Below are 24928 nucleotides of genomic sequence, written 5' to 3'. Positions count from 1 at the left end.
ACAGGTTGCTAGCCGTTCGAACACGCTTTCCAGTACGTTGCCGAGAACCACGCTTTTAGAGTTTTTCGTCCAGACGGGCACTTACCCCATCTAGACGCCCTGTACGATTTATGTACAAATTGTTTATTTTATGTGGGCCCAGATCTAAGGTTTAGCAGATGATATAAATATATTGTTATAAAGAGAGATATAGGAAATTCTACCCTAAAATTCGTGAGAGGCTGTGCTTAAAAGAGAATATTTATTGTGAGCCAATTTGTTCCTATTAGAAGATTATGTTAGTTTGATTGTGTGCTTCATTGAGAAGTCTGTCAGAAAAGGTCTAATAAAGGAGGATCACGTTGAAGAAGATTGTGAGCAAAAAAACAAGTTGGAGGCTTATTGATCTTATAGAGTCAAGGTCTTGTATAGGGTTGTAAGTGTTCATAATGTCTGTAATCTCTTAACATTTTTCTGATAGTGATTTCTTGAATTTGGCTGCTCCGGAGAAATTTTACTTTTATAACGTTTTCTAAAAGTTTTATTTTCGTCACCAAAATTATTAATTGTGTCTGATTGATTTATTGTTTTGATTATTTTGGTGATTGATTGTTTATAGGTTATTATTTTTTAATTCTACACATTGTGTAATATACACCTATTGGGTTTTTCATAACCAACTACTTGACTAACTCTACCGTCGCGGCTTGGCCGTGGATTGCTTTTATTGTTCTTGTTCAAAGCTGAGATGCCCATGTTTTCATAATTTACTTCTTGCATTTCAACGGTCCAACGAGTTGTTCACCTAACAGCTGCTGCTTCTTCCTTAATTGTTGCTCTTCCTCCCATTATCACCGACACAGCCAAAAACATGTTTTGCTATGTTGGTAAGTAGCATTTATGGCCCTTTTTTTGAGGCTTTTAAAGATAAAAATTAATTCAAGTACTCTCGCATTAACAATGTGTTAGAGCAGTTTTTTATACGGTCTAATCAGCTATGTGTTGTCTGCAAAATAGTAAAAACGTTAAAGGATTCATCGGTCCAAAGATTGGATAAACTACGATGCTTAAGTTAGTATTATTATTTGGAGTGAAAAAATAAAAATGAACTAGAGTTTTTTGAGATGAATCGACCGATCCCTTTACTTGATGCCTTACATCCCTTTTGTAAGGTTTTAGGTAATCGTTTTTCATATAGTCGTTACATGTTCATCTAGTGGTCTAGTGGTTGAGAGGTAGTAGAAAATAATTGAGAGATAGTGGTATTTTCAGGTAGTAATTGAGAGATAATTTCTTGAAATTATATGTAGTTGTAGTTTATCGTAATTATGAGATTGCTTAGATGAGACCTAAAGTAAATTTTATCCCCGACACAATGAAAACAGGTAAACCTTATTTTTGGTACAAATGTTAAACGCAAGGACAAAATCAAGACATGCTTTTCACTCTAGAAACATGGGTCATATGGTACAGAATTGTAGGCTCAAACAGGGAAATTCTTCTTTCATAGTGTGGACTGTTGAGACTAGTTAAAAAAGAATGAAAATAAATATTTGCTGAACTCATATCTACTTAATATAATATCAATCAATTTCTTTCTATTTTTCCACTCAAAATTCTTTGCCATACACACTCTAATGATGCTTAGGCATCAAACACAGCCGTTACAGATACTGTTTCACTGTTCGCTAAGCATGCTAAGAAAGATGCTTTTGAGCCTGGATCTATTCATCCTTTTGTCTCTTTATAAGCATGTAACCTTTAAATTGTTGGATGGTTCTATGATTATTTTTAGAATAAATAAGTAATTACCCCTATTAATTTTTTTGTGTGTTACAAATAATTACGGAATTAATGTAAATAAAAAGATATTATCATCCCCCTTTTGAGTTAGAAGCCCAAACCGTTTCCAAATTAAATTATACGTTAACAAATAGAGCATTTCTTATTCAGCCTGCAATGAAAACTCATTTATTGTATTTGATTTTGACATTTTTTTTTTCGTAAAAAAAAAAAATCGAGTCAATGAGCAACCGTTGCTATGATGACACTCTGTTTTGTAATAATGAAAATTGAAAAAACGAGACAATTACGGAACAAAAAAGACAAAATTATTTCAGTCCCATTCACAGCTTCTTTACATATCTTCCTACAAGATGAGCCCCACTCGTCAATCAAAGTTATAAGTAAAAAAATCTATAATGATGAGTTATTGGATTTTATTAAGATTCCTTGACAATGTAGTTTTTTTTTTTCCCTCCTTTGATCGAATATATATATATATATATATATTTGATGGTTTAAATTTCATATTTTCGTTCTCATAAGTTATAATCTACGAATAAACGTACCAATTTCAAGAAAAATGCACACGGTAAGGAGATGAAAAAGACTGAAATTAATGTGGTTCAGTTTATGGCCTAATTTCGCACTTTAAGTGTATTTATTTATTTATTTATTTTTGTAACAAACTTTCCATACAAAAACAAACCAGATAACAAAATTACAAAGGAGAGGGAGACGAATCTTTTTCACTACAGATAAGGATGGAAGAGAGGGGAGAAAAGAGAGTGGAAATGCAGCCCTAGTAAACTCTTGCTGCGGTTCAATATGCCACATGATGAGCGCAAAAGTTTGCACTTCTGTTAACTTTCTTGGCCTCCCAAGAGGGAGAAGCTGGGAGTAAAAGAAAAAAAATAAGAGATAACTTTCCTATATTTGCACCTTAAAGTTTTATACCCTACATTTTTTATTTTTTATTTGATTTGAGTACAAAATTTTATTTATAGAACTTTACATGATATTTGAATAATTTTAAATATAAATATATTATTTAAATTAGATTTAACAAATACCATCTAAATTATTTGATTTAAGAAATATAACTCAATATTTATGTTCTTAATGAAAAAAAAAAAAAAAACAGAATTAGAATTTTCTTGAATTTATTTGAATCGAAAAATATTTAATTAGTTACTTCCCAATACATTTGGTCCGGAAAAGATCCTCTTCCCAAAAAAGCAGTAAACCACATTAAATTTTTTTGTTATGCAACAATAAAGGTTAATGCACAAAACCTTAGCCGTACCATCCAACAAGGGACACCTGGCATAATGCATCAATCTTAGTGGCACAGCTGCCGGTGATAGATTAGCGAGCACAGGTGTCATTTATTAACAAACGAGAGCACAGAGTGATCTATATGAATGAGCACATCTAAGAATTTCATACCCCACCCCACTTGCACTTATGTTTCTATTTATACCCTACTCCCACCACAGTATTGAAAAATCAAACCCCTCACTCCCATAGCTTTTTCTCTCTGCTTCTGTTGTCCCTGTGCCTTTTTAGGTTTGACAAGAGAGGGGTTTGGGAGTAACAATGGCCATGGCGAAGTTTGTTGCTGCCTTGCTCTTGGCCCTCATTGCCATTTCCATGCTTCAAACCATGGTGGGTCTTACTTTCTTCGCTCTATATTCTATTATGAACAAGAAACAAGCTTTTTACCCAAAAACTGAAAGGAAGAAAAATGTTTTCTACTGGGGATAAAATATATTTACTTTTTTTTTTTTTTTGATTTTTTGTTTTGTTCTGTTTACAGGTTTTGGCATCTCATGGGCATGGAGGTCATCACCATGACAACAACGTATGCTCTCTCTCTCTCTCTCTCTCTCTCTCACCCCAAATTAACAAAATGTTGGGGAGTTTTTTGAGTTTATTTTATTTTGATTTTTTTATATGGGTGAGAATGGAACATTTACATTTTGGTCTTGATTTTTATGTGATTTCAGAATTATGGACCAGGGAGTCTCAAGAGCAACCGTAAGTAGTGATTCTTTCACTCTCATTTTGCTTTCTTTTAGCACCTACAAATCTAGAGTGACAGGAAAATCAACACAACCCTTTTGAGGGATTGAAAATTGCTTACATAATTCAGTAAAAACGGCACATAGAAGAGATCCAGAGTGAATGAAAATGCCCTCAAGTGGGTGTGGGTCATTTTCTTCCTCTCTCCCCCCTTGTCCTTTCTTTCCTTTCTCTGCCCTCCCTCCCATTTGGCCAATCATAGTCTTAAAATTTGTCTTGTAAATGGTTAAAATACTTTAACTATGACCATTGACTAATCTCTTCTTAATCAAAAAAGTTTGATTGTGGGGTCCATACCTAGGGTGAAAAGGAAACGATTAGAATGCCCATCGGGCCCCACTCACAACGCTCAAAGGTCGTTTCCTGTTTATGGGTTAAAACAAAATGATTATGTTTGACTGTGGTCAAATTATATTATCGATTTATGTTTTGTTGTTTTGAAAATGCGTAGAATGCCCATCGCAATGCTCGAGGAGGTGCAGCCAGACCCAATACCACAAGCCATGCATGTTCTTCTGTCAGAAGTGCTGCAAAAAGTGCCTGTGCGTTCCTCCGGGGTATTATGGGAACAAAGCCGTGTGCCCTTGCTACAACAACTGGAAGACCAAGGAAGGAGGCCCCAAGTGCCCTTGAAATAGAGAGACTACCCTATATTATTCCTATTCCCCCAATATTACTGCATTACTACTACTAACTATTATATGGGCCTGTTTTGCTGATGCTGGGTTGAGGATTTAAATTTACTGTTGCCAACCAGTCACTCCTTAGGGGTTTTACCTACATGAGAGCGGCCAATCTATATATATTTTGTATGTGAAATCTCTGGTTTCACTAATTGAGTAATATATTTGCACTCCTTTTCGTTAAGTTGTGGATGGTGGTAATTGCATTTTCTTTTTCTTTCATTTCGAGTTAAATTTGGCCACTGTGATGTAGAGTAGGACAACTTGCCTTCAGCATTTTATGCGACTGTCGCTACCCAAAAGCGAAAGGCTAAAAAGTCCATGCCAAGGGACCCAAGATTAGCATATCTTAAACAAAGAAAAGCAAAAGGTGTGTGGTACCCTACATGTGCCCATAATGAAGGGTGGTTGCCCACTTGTACGCCAAACCAAACACGGTGCTGTCATTTTCGCTAGTGATGGGAGCACGAGGTAGTGAATTGAATTTGAGGTTGATGTGAACTTTAAATTTGTTCATACCCAAATCGAAATCAATTGGAGACGTGGCAAAAGGAAATTGTTTAAGCTGTGTTTGGTAAAGGGTTAGATTGGACTGGTCCCAAAAATTTAAAAAAATTATTTTCAAAATTAATTTAAATATTATTACTTTTTATATTACATAAATCACTTTTTATTACTATTTAAATAAAAAAATTACTACAAAATAAAATTTTTCACTTTTTTATATAAAATAGTATTACTTTTTTCTCTCATATCAATCAAATCTGCTACAGTACCGTTCCACTCCCTTTTTTCATTCCATTGCCAAACACAGCCTTAGTTACCTCTTAACTTCTGGGAATTGTTTTGCTGATGATGTTTGGCATTTGTCGGTGAGTAATCCTAATCGTTCACTCCAGGAATGGTTTTCAAATACCCAATTGATTTTCCACTTCTGGCTAATTGAAAAGAGTTCAGATTAAGCGATTAACAACAAACAAAGAGGAGAAGAAAAAGGTATAAAGCCAAATGAAATGACATTGCTTAGGAAAAAAAAAATGCTATTAATATTAAACACCTGAAAAGACAAGAATTTGTTATATGAATAATATATGTGATAGTGATTGTGAGAGTTGAGTAAAGCCTAGAATTTGAAGAACCCATACGAGTTTCCAACTAGAACAAACCCCAAACACTTAAAAAAATCGACAATCTGGATTCTGGTTCATAATGCAACAATGGAAACTAAGTAAAGCCTAGAAGCGCAAGAACCTTGATGAATCAATTGATCAATAACAACCCATAACCCTGGATCCACAGCTCTAATCTACCCTTGATGACCCAAAATATTGATTCCCTAGTTTTTTCAAACATTCGTACACATCAAACAAAATGAGTTTCAAACATTCGTATAAATTTACTTTCTAAGCAATCCCGCAATTTCAATTTATTTATTTGGTTTTTAAATCTGATTTTTAAGTTTTTAACGTTTTTCATTTCATCTAAAAGTACTTGCGTAACATTAACTTGACGCATCATTTAAAAATATAATATTTCATTTATTAAAAAAGTAGTAATCGGATGGGTGGTAGAGCCTCCTTCGTCCTTCCACTCGCAAAAGGGGACCTTCATTGGTGGGGTGGTTTATGCTCCAACCGAGGGGTGGTTTTTTCTACCACCTTCAGCAATGGGGTGGCTTGCACAGTCACTGTTATCTAGGGTTTGGAATAGTCGTGTGAGCCACTATTTTTATATTTCTTTATTATTATTATTATTATTTAACTAACATGGCAAAGCGTCTTACATGAGATTAACGAGGTTAATGCCACTTATGCAGTTCTAGACGGTTTTGGACGGAAAAAGTGAAGTGAAAAACTTAAGAAATTAAAAGTTCGATTTAAAATGTGAGAGAGTAATTTGAAATTGACACGCACATGCTGGTGTTCGTAAAACTCACTTTCAATTTATGAAAAACGAGATTATTAGTAATAATCAGCAGGAAACATGAAAATAAATGTACTATTAACAATCCAGAAACACCAAAACATGTTTTAGACTATCATAGTACCACTTGCCATACAAATACTACTATTTGAGGGAAATACTCCTTAAAAGTCATCCTCCAAGCTAGGGCTGGGTATCTGTCGGTTAAGACCGGTTAATGGACTTATCGGTCGGTTAACCGATAAGCTATCGGTTAACCAAATCTTAACCGATTACCGACCGATAAGAAGTCTTAACCGAAAATTATCGGTTAAATTGGTAATCGGTCAACCGGTCGGTTAAACCGGTTTGGGCTTTTGTGGGCTTTTTATTGGGCTTTTTTACTGATTGCTAATTGGGCCAAAAATTAATTTGAGAATTGCTAGATTGAGTTTTGTGGGCTTTTTATTAGGCTTTTTTTTTTTTTTAGTTTATATTAATATAATAAACTCTCTCTCTTACTGGGAGCATCATCTGAGATTGCTCCATGAGCAGAAATGCAAAATCGGTTCTACTGTTCTAGCTTCTGGAAGCCCATTTCGTTCCAATGAACAAAATATGTCAACCAAAAAATCAAGCTTTATCTGATTCAAAATGGCAAAATTGAAATTCTTCATTGGAAGGAAATTCGACGTCGTTTTGGTTTTAACTTTTAATAATAAATATAAAATTTTAAAAAATTAAAATAATTTATCGGTCATATCGGTTAACCAATAAAAAAATTTTAACCGACCGATAAGCTTATCGGTATAAAATTTTTAACCGATTACCGACCGATAACTATCGGTTATGGTTAATATCGGTTCGGTTAAAGTCGGTAATCGGTCGGTAATCGGTCGGTAATCGGTAATCGGTTAATCTGCCCACCCCTACTCCAAGCGTTTATTATTATGTCATCTTTTCATTAATCTTTATTATTTTAACTCTTCCCGTCTAACTGATGTAGCTCCCTCCACAACTCAATCACACACATGTGTAAAGTAAAATGAGCCCTAGATGCACCACGGAACACACACAAGCATATTCGAATTGGGCCGAAGCCCACCACTTCTTTCAAAATCCAGAATACTTTCAATTTCCCGCCAAAACCCCCCACTCCCGTAATCAAAATATTTTATTTTATTTATTTTTTAATCTTTAGATATTGGCAGTGTAGAAAAGAAACCATAAAAATCAAGGGGCTTTTCGTTTAATCTTATTTCGGAGCATCCGAATTCCATTTCTCGTGGAACCGGAAACCCGAGGCGTTTTGAAAGAGCAAAAATGGGGATGGAAACGCAGGACGAGTTGATGGCGGACGGTTCGGGTTCGGCGGAGAGGAGATCCGGAGTCCCGAGGCTGTTCATCAAAGAGATGGTCATGAGGAACTTCAAGTCCTACGCCGGCGAGCAACGCGTCGGTCCCTTCCACAAGGTTAGAGTTCCTCTTCGCTCTTATCCTCCTACTTCTTTCAACATGTTTAATTTTAAGCTTGTGTAGTAGAAACTAGGGGTTCTGTTTGGATGCCGAGAAGACGGTTGAAAATTTGGGTAAAATTGGGTGTAATAACCTTACATTTTGCGAGGTAGCTTCTTTTGATTGGTAGAAATTCTGAAAAATTCAACTGAGCAATTGCGCTAGAATGTGTTTGGAAATTTCTATGCGTGGTAGAAAAGAAGGAAACTTTCTCTCTCTCTCTCTCGCTCGCGCTCGTACGCTTTACCTTATTTGATTTTTTTTGATATTTGTTTGGAGTATCAGAGCTTTTCAGCAGTGGTTGGACCGAATGGGAGTGGGAAAAGCAATGTGATAGATGCGATGCTGTTTGTGTTCGGGAAGCGAGCCAAGCAGGTATATTGGAGTTTACTTTCTTCACCTTCTTTCTCTGTATGCGACTTGTTTGGGTATCGAGTTGGAAGATGTTTTTGCTGAGTTTCGCTCTAAATGCAACAAATGTACTTTAGAGCTACGAGAGACACTACATTCGCGTTATCTTTTGTGTTTGTGTTCGCTGTGTCTAATTGTCTTCGCTTAAATGTGCAGATGCGACTTAATAAAGTGTCGGAGCTCATCCACAATTCCACTAATCACCAAAATTTGGACAGTGCTGGTGTTTCTGTACACTTCCAGGAGATCGTTGATCTGGTAGGTCAATTTACACTTACATGGGTTATGTTGCCAATAACTATTTTGCCTTTTCTTTTGATTGGTGGCCCAGAAATGCTGATAAGAAGAATGGAAAGTAAAATTTAACTAACCCATTTGGTGTTTTCAGTCCTGAGCAATATATTTGTTTTTTTTTTTTGTTTTTTGTTTTTTGTTTTTTGTTTTTTGTTTTTTGTTTTTTAATTTTTAATTTTTCCTTAATGGTAATCGAATGGAAAAGTTTAAGAAATTTTACTTTCATAATTTCTTAAGCTATTTTTAATGATTACAGGATGATGGAACATATGAAGCTGTTCCAGGGAGTGATTTTGTGATTACCCGAGTTGCCTTTCGGGATAACTCTTCTAAATATTTCATTAATGACCGTTCAAGTAATTTTACTGAAGTTACCAAGAAACTGAAAGGGAAAGGAGTTGACCTGGACAATAACCGTTTTCTGATTCTTCAGGTTCAGTTGTTGTTATGCAGTAGTTCCAGTTTGAATTAGAAGTTTGTTTCCGCGTCTTCTATAACTTTCTTGTTGGGTGTTGCCAGGGTGAAGTTGAGCAGATTTCACTGATGAAGCCAAAAGCTCAAGGACCCCATGATGAAGGTTTTCTTGAATATCTTGAAGACATAATTGGAACTAACAAATATGTTGAAAAAATTGAAGAATCATATAAGCAGTGAGTACATCTTCTGCTTGTTAACACTTAACATAGTTGAAAGTTTGCCCTTTTATAACTGCTTGCTACATTGACTTCCTATTTTTAATAATTCATTACATGTACTACTTGTGTTAGTCCTGTCTACAAGGCGCAATTCTTGTTGGTTAGCTGACAAATTGTAAGCTACTTAGCAAGAGGAAAAAAAAAAAAGAAAGAAAATTGGAATTTTGAGAATGGGAGGTATAACTTGTACATGGGTGGTTTATAGGAGAGCCTGTCTTTATAATGTATTAATTGAAAGAGCTAAGTGTGTGATAGCATGATACAAAGCGTTCTTCATTCAGATGCGAGAATATGTCCTCTCAGATGATGCTGCTGTTATCAAACTGGTGTTCAGTTATTAATTTTATTTAACTAATTTCCTTTACTATTATTTGCCAAAAACTTCCTTTCCTTGCAATACAGCTTCACTGCTTTCTGCTCACTTTCAATTATATTGTCTACTTCTCTGGTCCATTTAATTGAAATGAATACTAACATTCCTTACCTGAGTAGTATTTTGTCATATCTTTTAACACCTGTTAATATTCTTCTCATTCATTTCATAGGCTAGAATCTCTTGATGAGAGCAGGTCTGGGGTGGTGCAAATGGTTAAGTTAGCAGAGAAAGAAAGAGATAGCTTGGAGGTATGTAGATGTTATTGCATATCACTACATCTCATTTTTAATGTATCTGCTCACATATTTTGTGCAACAGGATGTGAAGAATGAAGCAGAAGCATACATGCTGAAAGAGCTATCGCTTTTGAAGTGGCAAGAGAAAGCCACAAATATGGCTCATGAAGATACCAATACAAAAATGGTTGAACTACAGGAGAATGTTTCTAGTTTAGAAGAAAATTTGAAGACTGAAAGGTAGACGCTTATGACATCTACTGAACTTGCATGTTCTTAGTTGAAACAAAAAAATTATATCTGATGAAGATTTTGACATCTTATATTAGGGAGAAGATACAAGAAAGTAATAAAACATTGAAGGAGCTTGAAACTGTGCATAACAAGTATATGAAGAGACAAGAGGTTAGCAGAGCATTGGCCTGATCTGATATTTTCCATAAACAAACGCCTATCAGAACCTTTTAATATCATTGGTATACGATTGTCTCAATGAGGAGAATATATCAGTATATCAATTTTCCGGCCATTTGCTAGTCATTATTTGAAATGACACGTCTGCATTGAATGTTATCATACTGATTTCACTTTTTTATTTTATTCGAATGATCCATTACTAAGCTTTTGTGTTGTATGGTTAGGAACTGGATAATCAACTGAGAAGTTGTAAGGAAGAGTTTAAGGAGTTTGAAAGGCAGGATGTCAAATATCGGGAAGATTTGAAGCACATGAAGCAAAAGATCAAGAAACTTGAAGATAAACTTGAAAAGGTATGGAAGACATTGTCTCATTGAACCAACCATGCATTTTTTTCACCTTTTCGCTTTCTATTTCAGGATTCATCAAAGATCATTGAGTTAGAAAAGGAGTGCGAAGACTCCACAGCCCTGATTCCAAAACTTGAGGAAAATATTCCAAAACTGCAAAAGTTCTTGCTGGATGAGGAGAAAGTCTTAGAGGAAATTAAAGATAATTCTAAAGGTGGTTTTCTCTTTTCAATTACGTAAAATAGAATATGTTGTGTAGTTGTATTTTTTTATCACACTTCAAACAATTATATGTGGTGGCCTTAAAGATTATCATGACCTTTTATGTATGTTTCACGTCATTCTATACTATTTTGTTTTGTTTCATCTTTCTATGAAGGGTTTTTTTTTTTTTTTTTTGTTAAGCTACCTCCCTATTTGAAAACTTGGACTCTTTATGTTGTTTGGCAATTTCTTTGGGTTTGTATACAATTTTTTTTTCTATAAGCCATCCCCCATAGTAGAAATAACACTTTGGTTATTTGATTATTAAATGGCAATCCACTGGTTAAGTAGCATAATATCAAGAGGATACCTGAATAGAATAGCATAGCATGGAGTTCTGATATTTGGAGCTTGCATTATGAAGTATGTGATTCATATGGTGTAAATTAGTATGCAAGGTACAACTGTTTTTTTTATTTTTTTTCCCCAAAAATTCTTTATCTGTATTTTACTTGGATTTGGAAGTTTATTTACCTTTACAATTTTATTGGAAATCTCAGTATCACTTTCAGATGGGAGTAGGAACTTTAGTATTATAAGGATTTTGGATTTATTATTATTATTTTTCATGCCTGACCATACGCAAGGTTCTTCCCTTGACAACTTCAACACATCTCAAGTTGGTGTTATTTTGTACTCTGCTTTTTGCTCCTGGTAAACTTATTATTCCACATTCTGTTCTGGGTGGTGGGGGGTGGGTTACTATTTTGTTGAAGAGTTAATCCCCCTTGACATAATCAACGCCAAATTTCAAATCATTACAATACATCATTTGCATCTAATTATTCAAAGTGTTACTTACCTTTGATTGGTTATGCAGTTGAAACTGAGAGATACCGTGCTGAGCTTGCAAAAGTTCGTGCTGAATTAGAACCTTGGGAAAAGCAACTGATTGAACATAAAGGAAAACTTGAAGTTGCATGTACTGAAAGCAAGCTTTTGAGTGAGAAGGTGAGGTTGGTACCATTTCATGTGTTCCATTATAATCCTTTTCTCACAATATAAGTAGGAAAAATTTATAATATGCATCTTAATGCTTGTAATCTTGGTTAATTTCATCGTGGCTACTAGGGGTGAAATAGTGGTTGCGGTTAGCGGTTAGTGGCTAAAACTGCTAACCGCAACCGCCTAGGCGGTTAGTAAATTTTACTAACCGCCTCCGCTAACCGGGTAGCGGTTAACCGCCTAGATGGTTAACCGCCCGGTTAGCGGTTAACCGCTTTGGAATAACCGCTTTTTTTCTAACCGCTTTTTTTGGGCTTTTTTCTTTGGACCGATTTTGGGCCGGGTTTGGACCGGGTTTGGGCCGGTTTTGGGCTCACTTTAAACATTTTTTTTCTCATTTTAAACATTTTTTTTCCCTTTCCATGGCCATTTTAGCATTAAAAATTGCTATATACCAAAATCTTGTTGGCCACCTTCTACAAATCTACACATCATATAATATACAAATAAAATTACAACAAAATCATCACTTCACTTGTAGTCTTATACATAAACTCACAAGTAAGTTCATAAACTCACACATAGAAATAAAATAAAACACAAACAAATTCATAAACTCACAAACAACCAAAAAAACCAACATATATGGTTAAACTTGAAGCTTGAGGCTCATTTCAATCAACCAAAAAAAGTTCATAAACTCACAACTTATTGTTATTATATATATATAATATATAAATATATATTATATTTAAAAAAAAGCGGTTAGCGGTTAGCGGATTTCCAAAACCCACTAACCGCTAACCGCAACCGCCTAGGCGGTTAGCGGTTTTTACTAACCGCTTTCAAAGCGGTTAAGCGGTTAGGCAGTTAGCGGTTAACGGCTATAACGGTTAGCGGTTAACGGTTGCGGTTAGGCGGTTTTAAATTTCACCCCTAGTGGCTACCATGTCATTGGTAAAAATTTCTATGATATCTAATTGTGTATACCCAGAGCATATTTTCTATAGTAACTTTGTTAGAAGTGTTTTTCTTGGTCTATATTATTTTACCTGAGATCAGTAGCAGTATTCGAATGATTTTAGTAAAACTTATCCATTTTTACTATTATATCATTTTCCAGTATAGTTTCGTGCTGAACAAATGGAGCCTAAAGAAAGTTTAGTAGGTACTCGCATTTACAGTGGCATTGTAGTTATTTAATTTTTTTTATATATAAATTGAAATAAAGTCCTATGCATTTTGTTGCGGAGATGCAGAACCTTACAGAACTTTTTTAAAATTTTCCTCTCCTTGTCTTCTCTGATTCAATTGGTTCACAGAAAGGAGTTGAGAACCTCCTACCATTGGAACCCCCCCTCTCTAAATTAGCTATAGTTGACATTACAAAGTTTCTATGTTGGTAACCACCTGTTTTGCCAGAAGAAAATTTGGTACTATGGATTGAGAGATGAGTGGCTTTGAATTTCTTAACCTGAGTCTGATGATGGTTGTCATTTGAATTCTAGAAGACGCGTCCTTAATTGAATATTGGAGTTTAACCAGTCTTCAGAGATCGCTAGAAAGCAATATTCATACTGTAGTGTTGTACTGTTTACAACTCATGGGAACTTATAGTCTTTTAAGTAGTGGAGATTGCCATATGGTTTGCTGAAAGTGATGGTTGACTATTTCAGCATGAAGCTGGTCGTGCAGCATTTGAAGATGCTCAAAAGCAGATGGGCGTTATATTGGGGAAAATAAAAACAACAACTGCAAGCATTGCAAGTATACAAACTGATATAGAAAAGAACAAGCTCGAGGCATCGGAAGCTCGCATAGTGGAGCAAGTTTGTGTTTTCATGATAATTACTTGAATTCATGTTCTCTCACTTGTTGTTTTACTATTAGGGTACACGATGATATCACTTGAGCCTTTTGCAGGAATGCATTAACGAACAAGATGCACTGATTCCTATTGAACAAGCTGCAAGGCAGAAGGTTGCAGAACTTAAGTCTATTATGGATTCCGAGAAGAGTCAGGGATCAGTTCTCAAAGCAATCTTGCAGGCTAAGGAGTCCAACCAAATTGAGGGAATATATGGCCGAATGGGTGATCTTGGGGCAATTGATGGTAATCTTCTGGTTGTGATTCATATATAGCTCTCTTTCTTCTTTCCATCTTTCTGAACCACACAATAATATTTTTAAGTCTTTGAATTTCAGTGTGAATCTCAATCAATTGATGTGTAGTTAAATTTAATTTTGGCTTCCTCTTTCTTCTTTCCAATTGATCTTGTTATATGAACCACTGTTACGCAAAAGTAGGACAAGAACGGTTGGTTTATTACTTTTCCACTGTTTTGTTTCCAACTCTTGGTGTGCTTGACGTTTAATGCATCAACAAGATCAATATTTTCTTTGCCCTGTATTATAGTGTTAGCAAATTCATAAATGTTCTTAATCATTTTTTGTCTTGGCATTCACTTGTGGTTTTTCTATTTGCAGCAAAATACGATGTTGCTATATCAACGGCATGTTCTGGACTTGATTATATTGTAGTGGAAACAACCAGTGCAGCCCAAAGATGTGTTGAGCTACTCCGGAGGGAGAATCTTGGTGTTGCAACTTTCATGATATTGGTAACTTTCAATTTCATATTATATAATATTCAGGAACTTATACTGTCCAAAAAGTTACCTTAATGTTTTTAGAACTTGAAAGACCTTGTTTACTTAGAAGTTGGGTGCTAGATTGGTCCAGCTGGATCCTAGGACACATGACTGAAAAATATCAGAACTTGATGACAGGAATCTTTGGAGCTCTTGGATTGAAGCTTGGACAAAGCTGTCTGCATGATTTTGATTTCTCCAGTTTATATCACTTTAGTTTAGAATTACCAAAATATGGATTGTTCCTATACAATTAAATCTACCAGCTTGTTTGAGATGGTAAAAAGTGACATTCTGCAAACTAAAGAAAATCTTTACATATTGTGAGATCTATTCGATTTACTCACTATAGGTTCATGTTGCAAAATGTTGTTCTTAACATTCTGGAGATGTGCGCTTATCAAACAAAAAAAAAAATCTGGAAATGTGCTACTAAAACTTTACATCAGCCACAGTGGTTTTGAAATTTTAATAGCATAACACTTTTAGAATTGTGGAGTCAATCATTTTAGTAAAGGATGGTTCAGATTTGGTGGGCACTTAATTGTTAATCGTAGGCTGTTTGATACTTTTTCCTTCGTACACAATATACACTATTATCTGAAGAGTACCGTATGAAGATTCAAAACACCATGGATTTATTTATTAAATTTTAATTTCCTGTTGCAGGAGAAGCAAGTTGCTCTTTTACACAAGTTGAAGGAGAGTGTAAGCACTCCAGAGGGAGTTCCTCGTCTTTTTGATTTAATTAAAGTTCAGGATGAAAGAATGAAACTTGCTTTTTTTGCGGCATTGGGAAACACTGTTGTCGCTAAGGATCTCGACCAGGTAATTTCCAGTTTCTTTGTAACTCTTAGGAGTATTCTTCTGATTTCAAAGTGAAAAAGAATGCAGTGTTATATGTTCATAAGTTCTATGTAAAAACATGCTGGTGTTTTGATGGTTTGGCATTTGTGGCTGATAAGCTGATTTTGTGGCTCGTAGAAATCTTGGTTTTATCTATATTAGTTGCCATGGAATAGTGAAACTATAGTTTGGAACTTTTCAGAATCTTTTTCCCTCCCTTTGTAAGTGCAAGTTTATAAAATATTTTGCACAATTTGGTTTTTGACGGATTCTTATCAACTGGAAGTCAAGTCAGACGAGAAGAAAATTTTAGCTGTTTACTGTTGATAGCATCTTAAGTAAAATCTGTCGCCATGCAAGCAAGCATATTCTGTTAGATAAAGAATGGTTTTTTAGGCACTAGTCATCTTAGCCCTGGCACACTTTGAATCAGAAATTTAAGTCTGTCTAAACTAAATGGGATTAGCATTTAATTCTTTATTTTCTGTGATGATTTGATGAGGATAAATGCTCAAGTTCCTTGTTTTTTTTTTTTTTTTAGGTTCCCATCTTATTGTGTGTAATAGTCTGTTCTAGACACAAGTAAACCTAGGGAGTTTATATTGGCTATTCTCCCCTTAATTTTCATTTCAGCTTAGCAAATGTGTAATAGCCTGTTCTAGACACAAGCAAACCTTGGGAGTTTATATGGTCTATTCTCCCCTTAATATTAATTTCAGCTTAGCAAATATTTAAATAGCTTCTGCTTTCCAATTTTCAGGCCACGCGTATTGCATACAATGGAAACAATGAATTTCGACGTGTGGTAACACTTGATGGTGCACTTTTTGAAAAATCTGGTACAATGAGTGGTGGGGGAAGTAAGCCTCGTGGTGGTAAAATGGGGACATCCATTCGAGCTGCCAGTGTTTCGGGAGAAGCTGTTGCAAATGCTGAGAAGGAACTGTTTGCAATGATAGAAAAATTAAATAGCATCCGCCAAAGAATTGCTGAGGCGGTGAGGCGTTACCAGGCGGCTGAAAAAGGAGTTGCATCCTTGGAGATGGATTTAGCTAAAAGCCAGAAAGAGGTAACTCCCAGTTGGGAATTTTCAAGGTACCTTTTAACTGATATGCACAAAGGGAATTTGATGCGTTAGGAAATTCTTTTGAACAGATTGACAGTTTGAATGCACAACATAGTTATCTTGAGAAGCAACTTGATTCGCTGGAGGCTGCATCACGGCCAGGGAAGGATGAGCTTGATAGGTTGGAGGAACTCAGGAAAATAATTTCTAAAGAAGAAAAGGAGATTGATAAACTTATAAAAGGGTCTAAGCAGCTGAAGGACAAGGTGGGTTACAAACTTTATTAACTTTTGTTTTCCTTGCATGTTGCAGCTCGATCTTCATATTTACCTGCACAACAAAATTTATGCTAGTTGCAGTTGGTGGCTTATGTCTGGTTTTCCTCCTAAGTTGCTTTTCTTTTTTTTGGTTTTCTCTGCATTTGTATATAGCATGTCTAGCACGAATAATAATATTGCACTTATTTTGATATCTAAGTTTGTTTGACTTATGTGTACTTTTCTCCGCTTTAGGCTTTGGAGCTTCAGAATAATATAGAAAATGCTGGTGGAGAAAGATTGAAAGCACAGAAGTCAAAGGTCAATAAGATTCAATCTGTGAGTATGTAAAACATTATGAAGCATTCAAGTTACTCTCATGGAGTATGTACTAATTTATGCTACCCAACTGTTAGGATATTGATAAAAGTAGCACAGAGGTCAATCGTCACAAAGTCCAAATAGAGACTGGCCAAAAAATGTTGAAGAAGTTAACTAAGGGAATTGAGGATTCAAAGAAGGAGAAAGAAAGACTGGTTGAAGAGAAGGAAAAATTAAGAAGTGTTTTCAAGGAAATTGAGCAGAAAGCATTTGCAGTCCAAGAAAATTATAAAAAGACGCAGGAGGTTTATTATTTATATTTGTTTATTTTTAATAAAAAACAATAATAAGTTCTTTTGCTGATATATGATTTTTATCCTCTTGTATAGTTGATGGACCAACATAAAGATGCGTTAGATAAAGCAAAGTCCGATTATGAAAAAGTTAAAAAGACTGTCAATGAATTGCGTGCGTCAGAGGTACTATGCCAAATTAATATATCTTTTTTGTTTCTTGTTAGTTGTTTTTGTCATGCTTTCTGATAACTTGTTTATGATTTCTCTGTAATGGCACAGGTTGATGCTGACTACAAATTACAGGATATGAAGAAGGCATACAAGGAATTGGAATTGAAGGGGAAGGGCTTCAGGAAAAAGCTTGATGACTTGAAAAATGCTCTTATAAAGCACATGGAACAGTATGTCTTTTTATGAACAACTCTTTGGATCTACGGTGTCTTAATGATTTTGAAGCATGCTTGACAGTGTATACCGGTTGCAGAATTCAGAAGGATTCGGTGGACCCTGAAAAGCTTCAGGCTAACTTGACAGATGGAGCTCTTAATCAGGCTTGTGATCTAAAGAGTGCCCTTGAAATGGTAGCATTGCTGGAAACCCAAATGAAAGAGATGAATCCAAATCTTGATTCTATCTCAGAGTATGAATTTCTCTGTTGTCCTTAAACACATTATCTAACTTGAGTTGACTGTTCAACATACCACTGCTAAATATACATAATATAACTAATAGGTATCGGAGAAAGGTGTCGTTATACAATGAACGAGTTGAAGAGCTAAACAATGTCACTCAACAGCGCGATAACATAAAGAAGCAATATGATGAATGGAGGAAGAAGAGGCATGCATTTCCTTCCTTATTTCTATTTCCGATTTGTGTTCTTTACAATCCTCTGCAGTTTTGTCAGTTTTTACTCAACTGCATCTGGTGTGATAGCAGGTTGGATGAGTTCATGGCAGGCTTCAATGCAATATCTTTGAAGCTAAAGGAGATGTATCAGGTTGGTGAATAGATCCCCGTTCTCAAATTTTTACTGGATTATAAACTTTATGGTCTTTCTTTTTGACTATTTGTTCTTCATATGAAAATGATTTGAATATGCATAAAACAGTTTGAATCGCAGATGGCATTTGTATTTAGGCGCTGAATTGTGTTCTCTCATTGAATAATTACACTTGATTGGCCCTTTTTTTTCCCCATATTGATGCTGCTTGTGTCATCCTCATTTCCTTTTCATCTTGTAACATATATGCGCTAGTAATAATTTTAGTTTTTCCTCTTTAATGAACTTGCTACAGATGATCACACTTGGGGGTGACGCCGAACTTGAGCTTGTGGACTCTTTGGATCCTTTCTCTGAAGGTGTTGTTTTCAGTGTAAGGCCACCAAAGAAGAGCTGGAAGAATATTGCCAATTTATCGGGTGGCGAAAAGGTTATATTTGAACATTGTTGACTTAACCTCAATTTGTTTGGGCGTCTGATCTCCCTGAATGACTAGCATATGAAATCTTTGAATCTTATTCAGTTGAGTAATATATTGTTGTTCCTTTTACTGCTTTCAGACTCTGAGTTCGTTAGCTCTTGTTTTCGCACTTCATCACTACAAGCCAACCCCACTTTATGTAATGGATGAAATTGATGCTGCGCTGGGTATTTTTGTTGAATCCTTTAGCGTACTTTTCATTTTTTTTAAAATCGTTTTATCTATGTCTTTTTCTTTTTCTACGGGTCTGCATTGGCTTACTTTGGTTGGTATGGTGCGCAGACTTCAAAAATGTTTCTATTGTGGGGCACTATGTAAAGGACCGAACAAAGGACGCACAGTTTATAATCATAAGGTAAGCTAGATGCCGCTGGAGTTATTGCTAGTTACTGATATAATTTCTTACGTTGTTGTTTGTCTTATGTTTAATGCTATGTGCAGCCTTAGAAACAACATGTTTGAATTGGCCGATCGACTTGTGGGGATTTACAAAACTGATAATTGCACGAAGAGTATTACAATTAACCCAGGGAGTTTTATGGTATGTGAAAAAGCTGCTTTATGATGCACTTTGTTTAAGGTGACAGTTTTTATTTGGTTTGTATGGCCTTGCACATATTACTTACGTATTTAGTTTTCTAACATATTGATGTGTATTATTATATAGAGTAGTTAAATATAAGATTAAATTGATGTGTATTAATCATGCCTTTGGCATACATTTACGTGTTCCTTCAATCTGCATTGATGTTGCCTCGCTTAATATTATTCCGTATAAGGGCATTGCCCAACAGTAGGGAGGAAAGAGTTTCACTCTTTTCGTGAGAGGCAAAGACCAGACTTCAAATTTTTTTGGATTTGCTAGTGGTGCCCTCGTGTGTCACTGTTGTAAGTTTGTAAACGACAGACTTATAGTCTGGTTTTTTATTATCATAACTATTACACAGGTGGTGGGTGTCACATGACTAATATATATAGAAAGCTAACCACAAAAGCATATACAAGATGTTGGACATATGCCTTGTAAGACTTGTGGGAATTCCAGATTCGGAGAAGCTTGTCACAATTTCCCCATCATGGGCACAACCATCCCTTCACACAGAATTCTCAGGATATATAATCACCTCTCTTCGCTGCTCCTCAGTGGATATTGGGTGAACTAATTCATCCGGCACCTTAGTGGATATTGATGTTGAGTGAACTAATTCATCCCGCACCCGAATCAGTTTGTAAGCCCATGCCCCTAGAAGCGTTCCAGTCACTGGGCCGACGAAATACACCCAAATCCCCTTATAGGATGCGCTTGCAAGTGCTGGACCTATTGTCCTCGCTGGGTTCATAGATCCCCCTGATATTGGTCTGGCCATGACTCGACAACTTGTTAAAGCATTCTCAATGGAAGAGCCAAATGTTACTTTTATTTAAAATAGGTCTTCAAATGTTTAAAAAAGTTCCTACATTGGATTAGCCAAAAAAAATATAAAATAAATATTTGATTGAAAAAGCTAAAAAAAAAAGCTAAATGTAGCAGCACTTTTCAAGGGAGCTATTTTATTTTTTATTGTTTCTCACCTGTTTTCTCTTTTTCCCAAATCTTTTCTTTCTTTTTTTTTGCATGTTTTCTTTTTTCCAAAATTTTAACTATTTTTTCTCTCACGTGTTCTCTTTTTCTCAAAACTTTTTTTACTTTTAATAATATTTTAATAGAATTGATAGAAATATAGCTAATCGGATGTAGAGACATTTAAAAATGGCTTAGTTAAATTAAATAAAAGTGAGTTTTGATAAGTCATTTTATATAAAAATATGGCTTCTCTATTGAAAATGCTCTTAGCATTCATTATTTAGATTTGTAAGGAATAGTTTTCATGGGTAAGGTAAATAATTAAGAATTAATTTTACCTACCCGGCAAAGATGGATGTGATGCATACTGCAGAACCAACTGCAAGACCCGCAAGCTCTCCTATCTGGGGAAAGGGAGACATAATCTATGAGTAAATTTACCATTTTGAAAAGGTTTGTAAAATTTGGAATGTGAATAAAATTTTACAGCTTTAGTATCCGTTGCAACAGCTGAAGCGGTGAACATCATAGTAAATGTCACCACCATCTCCGTGACTAGAGCTTTAATTTCTGTTCCTGTTGGTGATGTAGTGCCGAGATCCTTTATTGGGTGCAATATTACACGCAGCGTAAATGCAGCAGAAATAGCCCCACCCAGTTGAGCTGCTGCATAAACTGGGACCTGCAACAAAATGCTTCTTTCATTCCTTTGGTACTTCTGTACGTTATATATATATATATATATATATATTCAATTGGTTCATTTTCCATGTACTACTTCAATATTACATGTAATATTTATGCTTCTTTGAATTATGTTTAACATTTAAGGCCAAAGAAGATGCTTCTTTTATTCCTTTGTAAATTATGTGATAAAATTGTTTGGAAGTCCTGAATTTTTAAATGGGAGAATGTTTGAAGCAAAAACCAACGGAGTCCACGGACAATATTACTATTTTCAAGTGACAATTTGAGGGGAAATGACTAAGAAACTTTTGTAGTGTTCTGTGTAACATAAATATTATCTATACATACTATATATGATAAATAGACAAATAACAATTTTATAAAACTACTTTCAAAAAAATAAAAAAATAAAAAACAAAAAACAAATAATTGTAAAACTAAATGAAAAGGAAAAAAATTTATAGGAAATAACAATTTTGACAGCCAGCCCGCCTTGCATGGGCCCGTAGCCAAGTCAAAAGAGCATAAAAGGAACATAAATAGTAACTAGAGACAAGTAAATTTTCATTTGTAAAACTAAATGAAAATGATTTTTTTTATAAAAAAAAAATATATATATAAATAACAATTTTGACATCACATTGTCCATGGATGGAAGTTGGAACCTAAGAGAACAGCATGTAATGCCAAAAAAGGAGCCTCCAGGGGCCTACTTTCGTGTTTCGACCATGGGGGTTTTGAGAAGCTCATGTTACGTACCTGCTTCCATGGAAAATGTCTGACAGCTGCAAAAGCTAGAGTGACGGCCGGGTTCATGTGTGCGCCGGAGATGTGTCCTACTGCATAGATCATCACAGTCACAATAAGCCCTCCGGCAACGGAGGCTCCCAGTTTTGAGACTCTGTTTTCATCAGCTGCGCTAAGAGCAGCTGAACCACACGTCACAAACACCAAAAGATAGGTCGCTATTGTCTCTGCCACCACCTGCTATATCGTCTTATGCATGCAAATAAAGTTATATATACTCGACGAAACCATATATATGAAATGTTATATTATTTTCTCTCAAAAAGATAAATATGAGTCATGCATGCCGGATATTGGACAAAGATATGAAACATACGCATGGGGAGAGGCTGATGCTGCCTGACATATAATTTCATAGAAAACCAGCTTGAGAAAGCAAAAAAATGTGTTATTTTGGTTGTAGTTATAAGGACATGATCAACTGATGTGGTTGAAATATTGGAAGCTTTATCTCACCTTTCTGAGAAAACCAGGCGGGTAATGCTCATCAAGTAGTGCCCTAAGAAGATAACCTGGTTTTCGCCTTCGGGATATTGGGTTTTGCACTGAGACAAAATCATTTGCTTCAGCCAAATTCCTTGGTTTTGGATCTGTCTCCATTTTCTGGATGGGGACGAAATGTTGAAGATGAAGAAGAGAATAAACTTTTGAAGGATATTGTCGAGTGCCTAAGTTGCAGGAGCTCAGACCTTTTTATAATCCCACTCGCACTCTAATCCCAACTTGTTTGGGGCATTTTAAAATTAAAAAAAATATATCTCCTCTCTCCCCTTTCGGCATTTTCAAATGAAAAGAAAGTAGGCTGGTTAACCCAACCTGGTTAACCAGCCTGACTATTTTAAAACAGTGTGTTTACTTCTTTTTTTTTTTTGCTTTTTTGTTTCAGGAGCTATATGTGCAGGTGTTTGATTCCATTCACTTGAAAGACCGTTAAATGAAAATATGAACGAGATGCAAATGGATTGTTTTGTGTTGGCGTTTTGTGACTTTCACCATAAAGGTGGTGGGACCCAGCATCATTAAAGGAGGATCTTTTGGCTCATGTTTTGTATTCCTAGTTACTCTTGGAATTGGTTTTCTCTTTAGAGCATGACTTGGACTTGAAGTCCTTCTACAATTTGGAATTGGAGGAGCCTTGCTTAGCCAACTTTTATGTCCTATATAAAGGGGTGTCTAGAGCACACAAACGTATAGAGAAAAAACAAATAGAGAGAAAAAGTGAGAGCAAGAAAGAGAGTGTTTTCTTTTCCCCTTATGTTATTATTCTCCTTTAGGCAAAGTGAGAATTGGGTGTATTTGGGGCTTTGGGTTTGAGTGGTTTTCTCACCCTGTTACTCTCTTGTACTCATCTTTTGATAGTGAATTTCTCTGGGTCGTCTCCGTCAGTGGATGTAGGCTTGTTAAACTGAACCACTTAAATCTTTGTGTTGTGTGTGATTGCTTATTTTTGTTATTCTGCATTTTTCTTATTTTTTTCGCATCTCACGGGTCTTGAGAAATAAGATTAATTTCCTAACATTTTGAAGGTGGGGTTAATGCATCTCAAGAGAAATGAACAATTGGAGATACTCTTGGTTAAAACTGGATACAATCCGGAGGTAGAAAAGATGGGAGGATTGACACACCTTGGTTATTGGGGAGGCAACCCAAAGCAATAGCAAAGGAGAAGACAATTTTCTGCAACACGATGTAGTGCCTTTTTTTGGCAATGTCTTGTGGGTATAGCAATTTTTAACTTTTTTGCATCCGGATTCCACCGATTGATATCCATTGCACAAAAGCATTGAGTCATTGACAAATGAATGTGATTTATTTGTCCATAGAGCCTTATCAGTAAAAAAAGTTTCACTTCTTATTTAAGGAAGTGTAATTCAAGTGACTCAAAATATAATCTTTGTCCATGAGATGAAAAAGGAAAGCTTTTGAAAGAGGGAAAAAAAATATTTAGTCGAACATGTTCAATTTATTTACAAAATATACAGAGAAATTCTATTGCATGACAAGATAGATACAAATTATTGAAATTAATCTATAACCTATTACTAGGAAGGACAAAAATACTATCTTTTGATAGAGAATTGAATGTTGATAGAAAACTTTTCTTCCTTCTCTTTGCCTCTCCATTTTGAACTTGGTTGGGAATCTCCTGAGTCATGATCATGGACTTGAAGCACAATCAAATAGCTTTCGGAAGATACAAACTCCATAGACCATAGCAATGTTTTCCCCCCAAACACTACATGTTTCTGCATGCTTATAGATAAGCTCTAGAATGGTCAGAAAAAATGAAAACTTTGTCATTGTATCTGCAAGAATGAACATAATCAGAAAACTTCAGAAAATATAAGAAGGCATTAACAATCTAAAATAGACTGCACTGCATTCAGGTCACCAGGCCGACCTGCCATGTGAAGATCTTCCCAGTGTTCAATTTCTGAGAATTACTCATTTTGCGTTTGCTCCAATTATCGCGTTTGATTTCATTCACTTAACCCTCTCATCCACAGTTTTTTATACAAGCAGGTGATAGGCCTAGGCACTACTTTATTTTCCTTTCAAAAATTTTGGAGGTCACCCCCCACCCACCGACTATCTAACCCCCACAAAACCCAAATGGCCAAAACTCGTAACATTGATCTGACAACAATACCATGACAAAGAAAGTGACGAAAATCTTACCAAGATCTTCCAATGAAAAACAAAATATACCTAAAAATTCTTACCCATTTTCGAAATCAAACAAAAAACCACCAACAAGAAAACCCATCAAGATTTCAGCTCCAACAAAACCTATACTCATTCAGCCTACCTCAAATGGTGGCCGGCGCTGCTGCTTCGTGGTGGTCGGCAGTTTGGGATTTGGGAGAGAGAGAGAGAAACTGGTTCGGGTCGGCGCTGCTTCTGCTTCGTGGTGGCCGGCGGCGTAGCCACTGGATAGTGTGGCCGGCGGTGGATGGTGGTGGCGGCCGGATGTGGGTGGGAAGGGGTAGGAGAAATTGAGAGAGAGAGAGAGAG

General features: G+C 35.7%; 3 protein-coding genes across 3 annotated transcripts; 2 read left to right on the top strand and 1 right to left on the bottom strand.

Annotated features, from left to right (window-relative positions):
* The first annotated feature begins 3262 nt into the window (after positions 1-3262).
* LOC132181513 (gibberellin-regulated protein 4) lies at positions 3263-4713 on the top strand. The gene is made up of 4 exons (XM_059594764.1): positions 3263-3429; positions 3581-3625; positions 3771-3801; positions 4298-4713. The coding sequence occupies exons 1-4, from the start codon at positions 3361-3363 to the stop codon at positions 4477-4479; spliced, it is 327 nt and encodes a 108-aa protein (XP_059450747.1). The 5' UTR covers positions 3263-3360; the 3' UTR covers positions 4480-4713.
* Positions 4714-7663: 2950 nt separating this feature from the next.
* On the top strand, positions 7664-19716 carry LOC132181265 (structural maintenance of chromosomes protein 4). The gene is made up of 28 exons (XM_059594401.1): positions 7664-7904; positions 8232-8321; positions 8514-8615; positions 8908-9084; positions 9171-9301; positions 9892-9970; positions 10041-10198; positions 10288-10363; positions 10600-10728; positions 10795-10939; positions 11810-11940; positions 13611-13763; positions 13858-14047; positions 14422-14555; positions 15255-15413; positions 16192-16500; positions 16587-16763; positions 17010-17093; positions 17171-17380; positions 17465-17554; positions 17651-17772; positions 17856-18011; positions 18104-18211; positions 18311-18371; positions 18670-18804; positions 18935-19022; positions 19138-19210; positions 19297-19716. Exons 1-28 carry the CDS (start codon positions 7755-7757, stop codon positions 19418-19420), a joined length of 3741 nt encoding a protein of 1246 aa, XP_059450384.1. The 5' UTR covers positions 7664-7754; the 3' UTR covers positions 19421-19716.
* Positions 19717-19906: 190 nt separating this feature from the next.
* On the bottom strand, positions 19907-22513 carry LOC132182171 (aquaporin NIP2-1-like). The gene is made up of 5 exons (XM_059595361.1): positions 22370-22513; positions 21866-22090; positions 20907-21101; positions 20762-20823; positions 19907-20214 (listed from the first exon to the last, which is right to left on the bottom strand). The coding sequence occupies exons 1-5, from the start codon at positions 22511-22513 to the stop codon at positions 19950-19952; spliced, it is 891 nt and encodes a 296-aa protein (XP_059451344.1). The 3' UTR covers positions 19907-19949.
* Between the last annotated feature and the right edge of the window lie 2415 nt (positions 22514-24928).

Source organism: Corylus avellana, chromosome ca5 (genome assembly GCF_901000735.1).
Source record: "Corylus avellana chromosome ca5, CavTom2PMs-1.0".
NCBI lineage: Eukaryota > Viridiplantae > Streptophyta > Magnoliopsida > Fagales > Betulaceae > Corylus > Corylus avellana.
The sequence above is the reverse complement of the archived record's forward strand: the minus strand, read 5'-3'. Positions and strand labels throughout refer to the sequence as shown.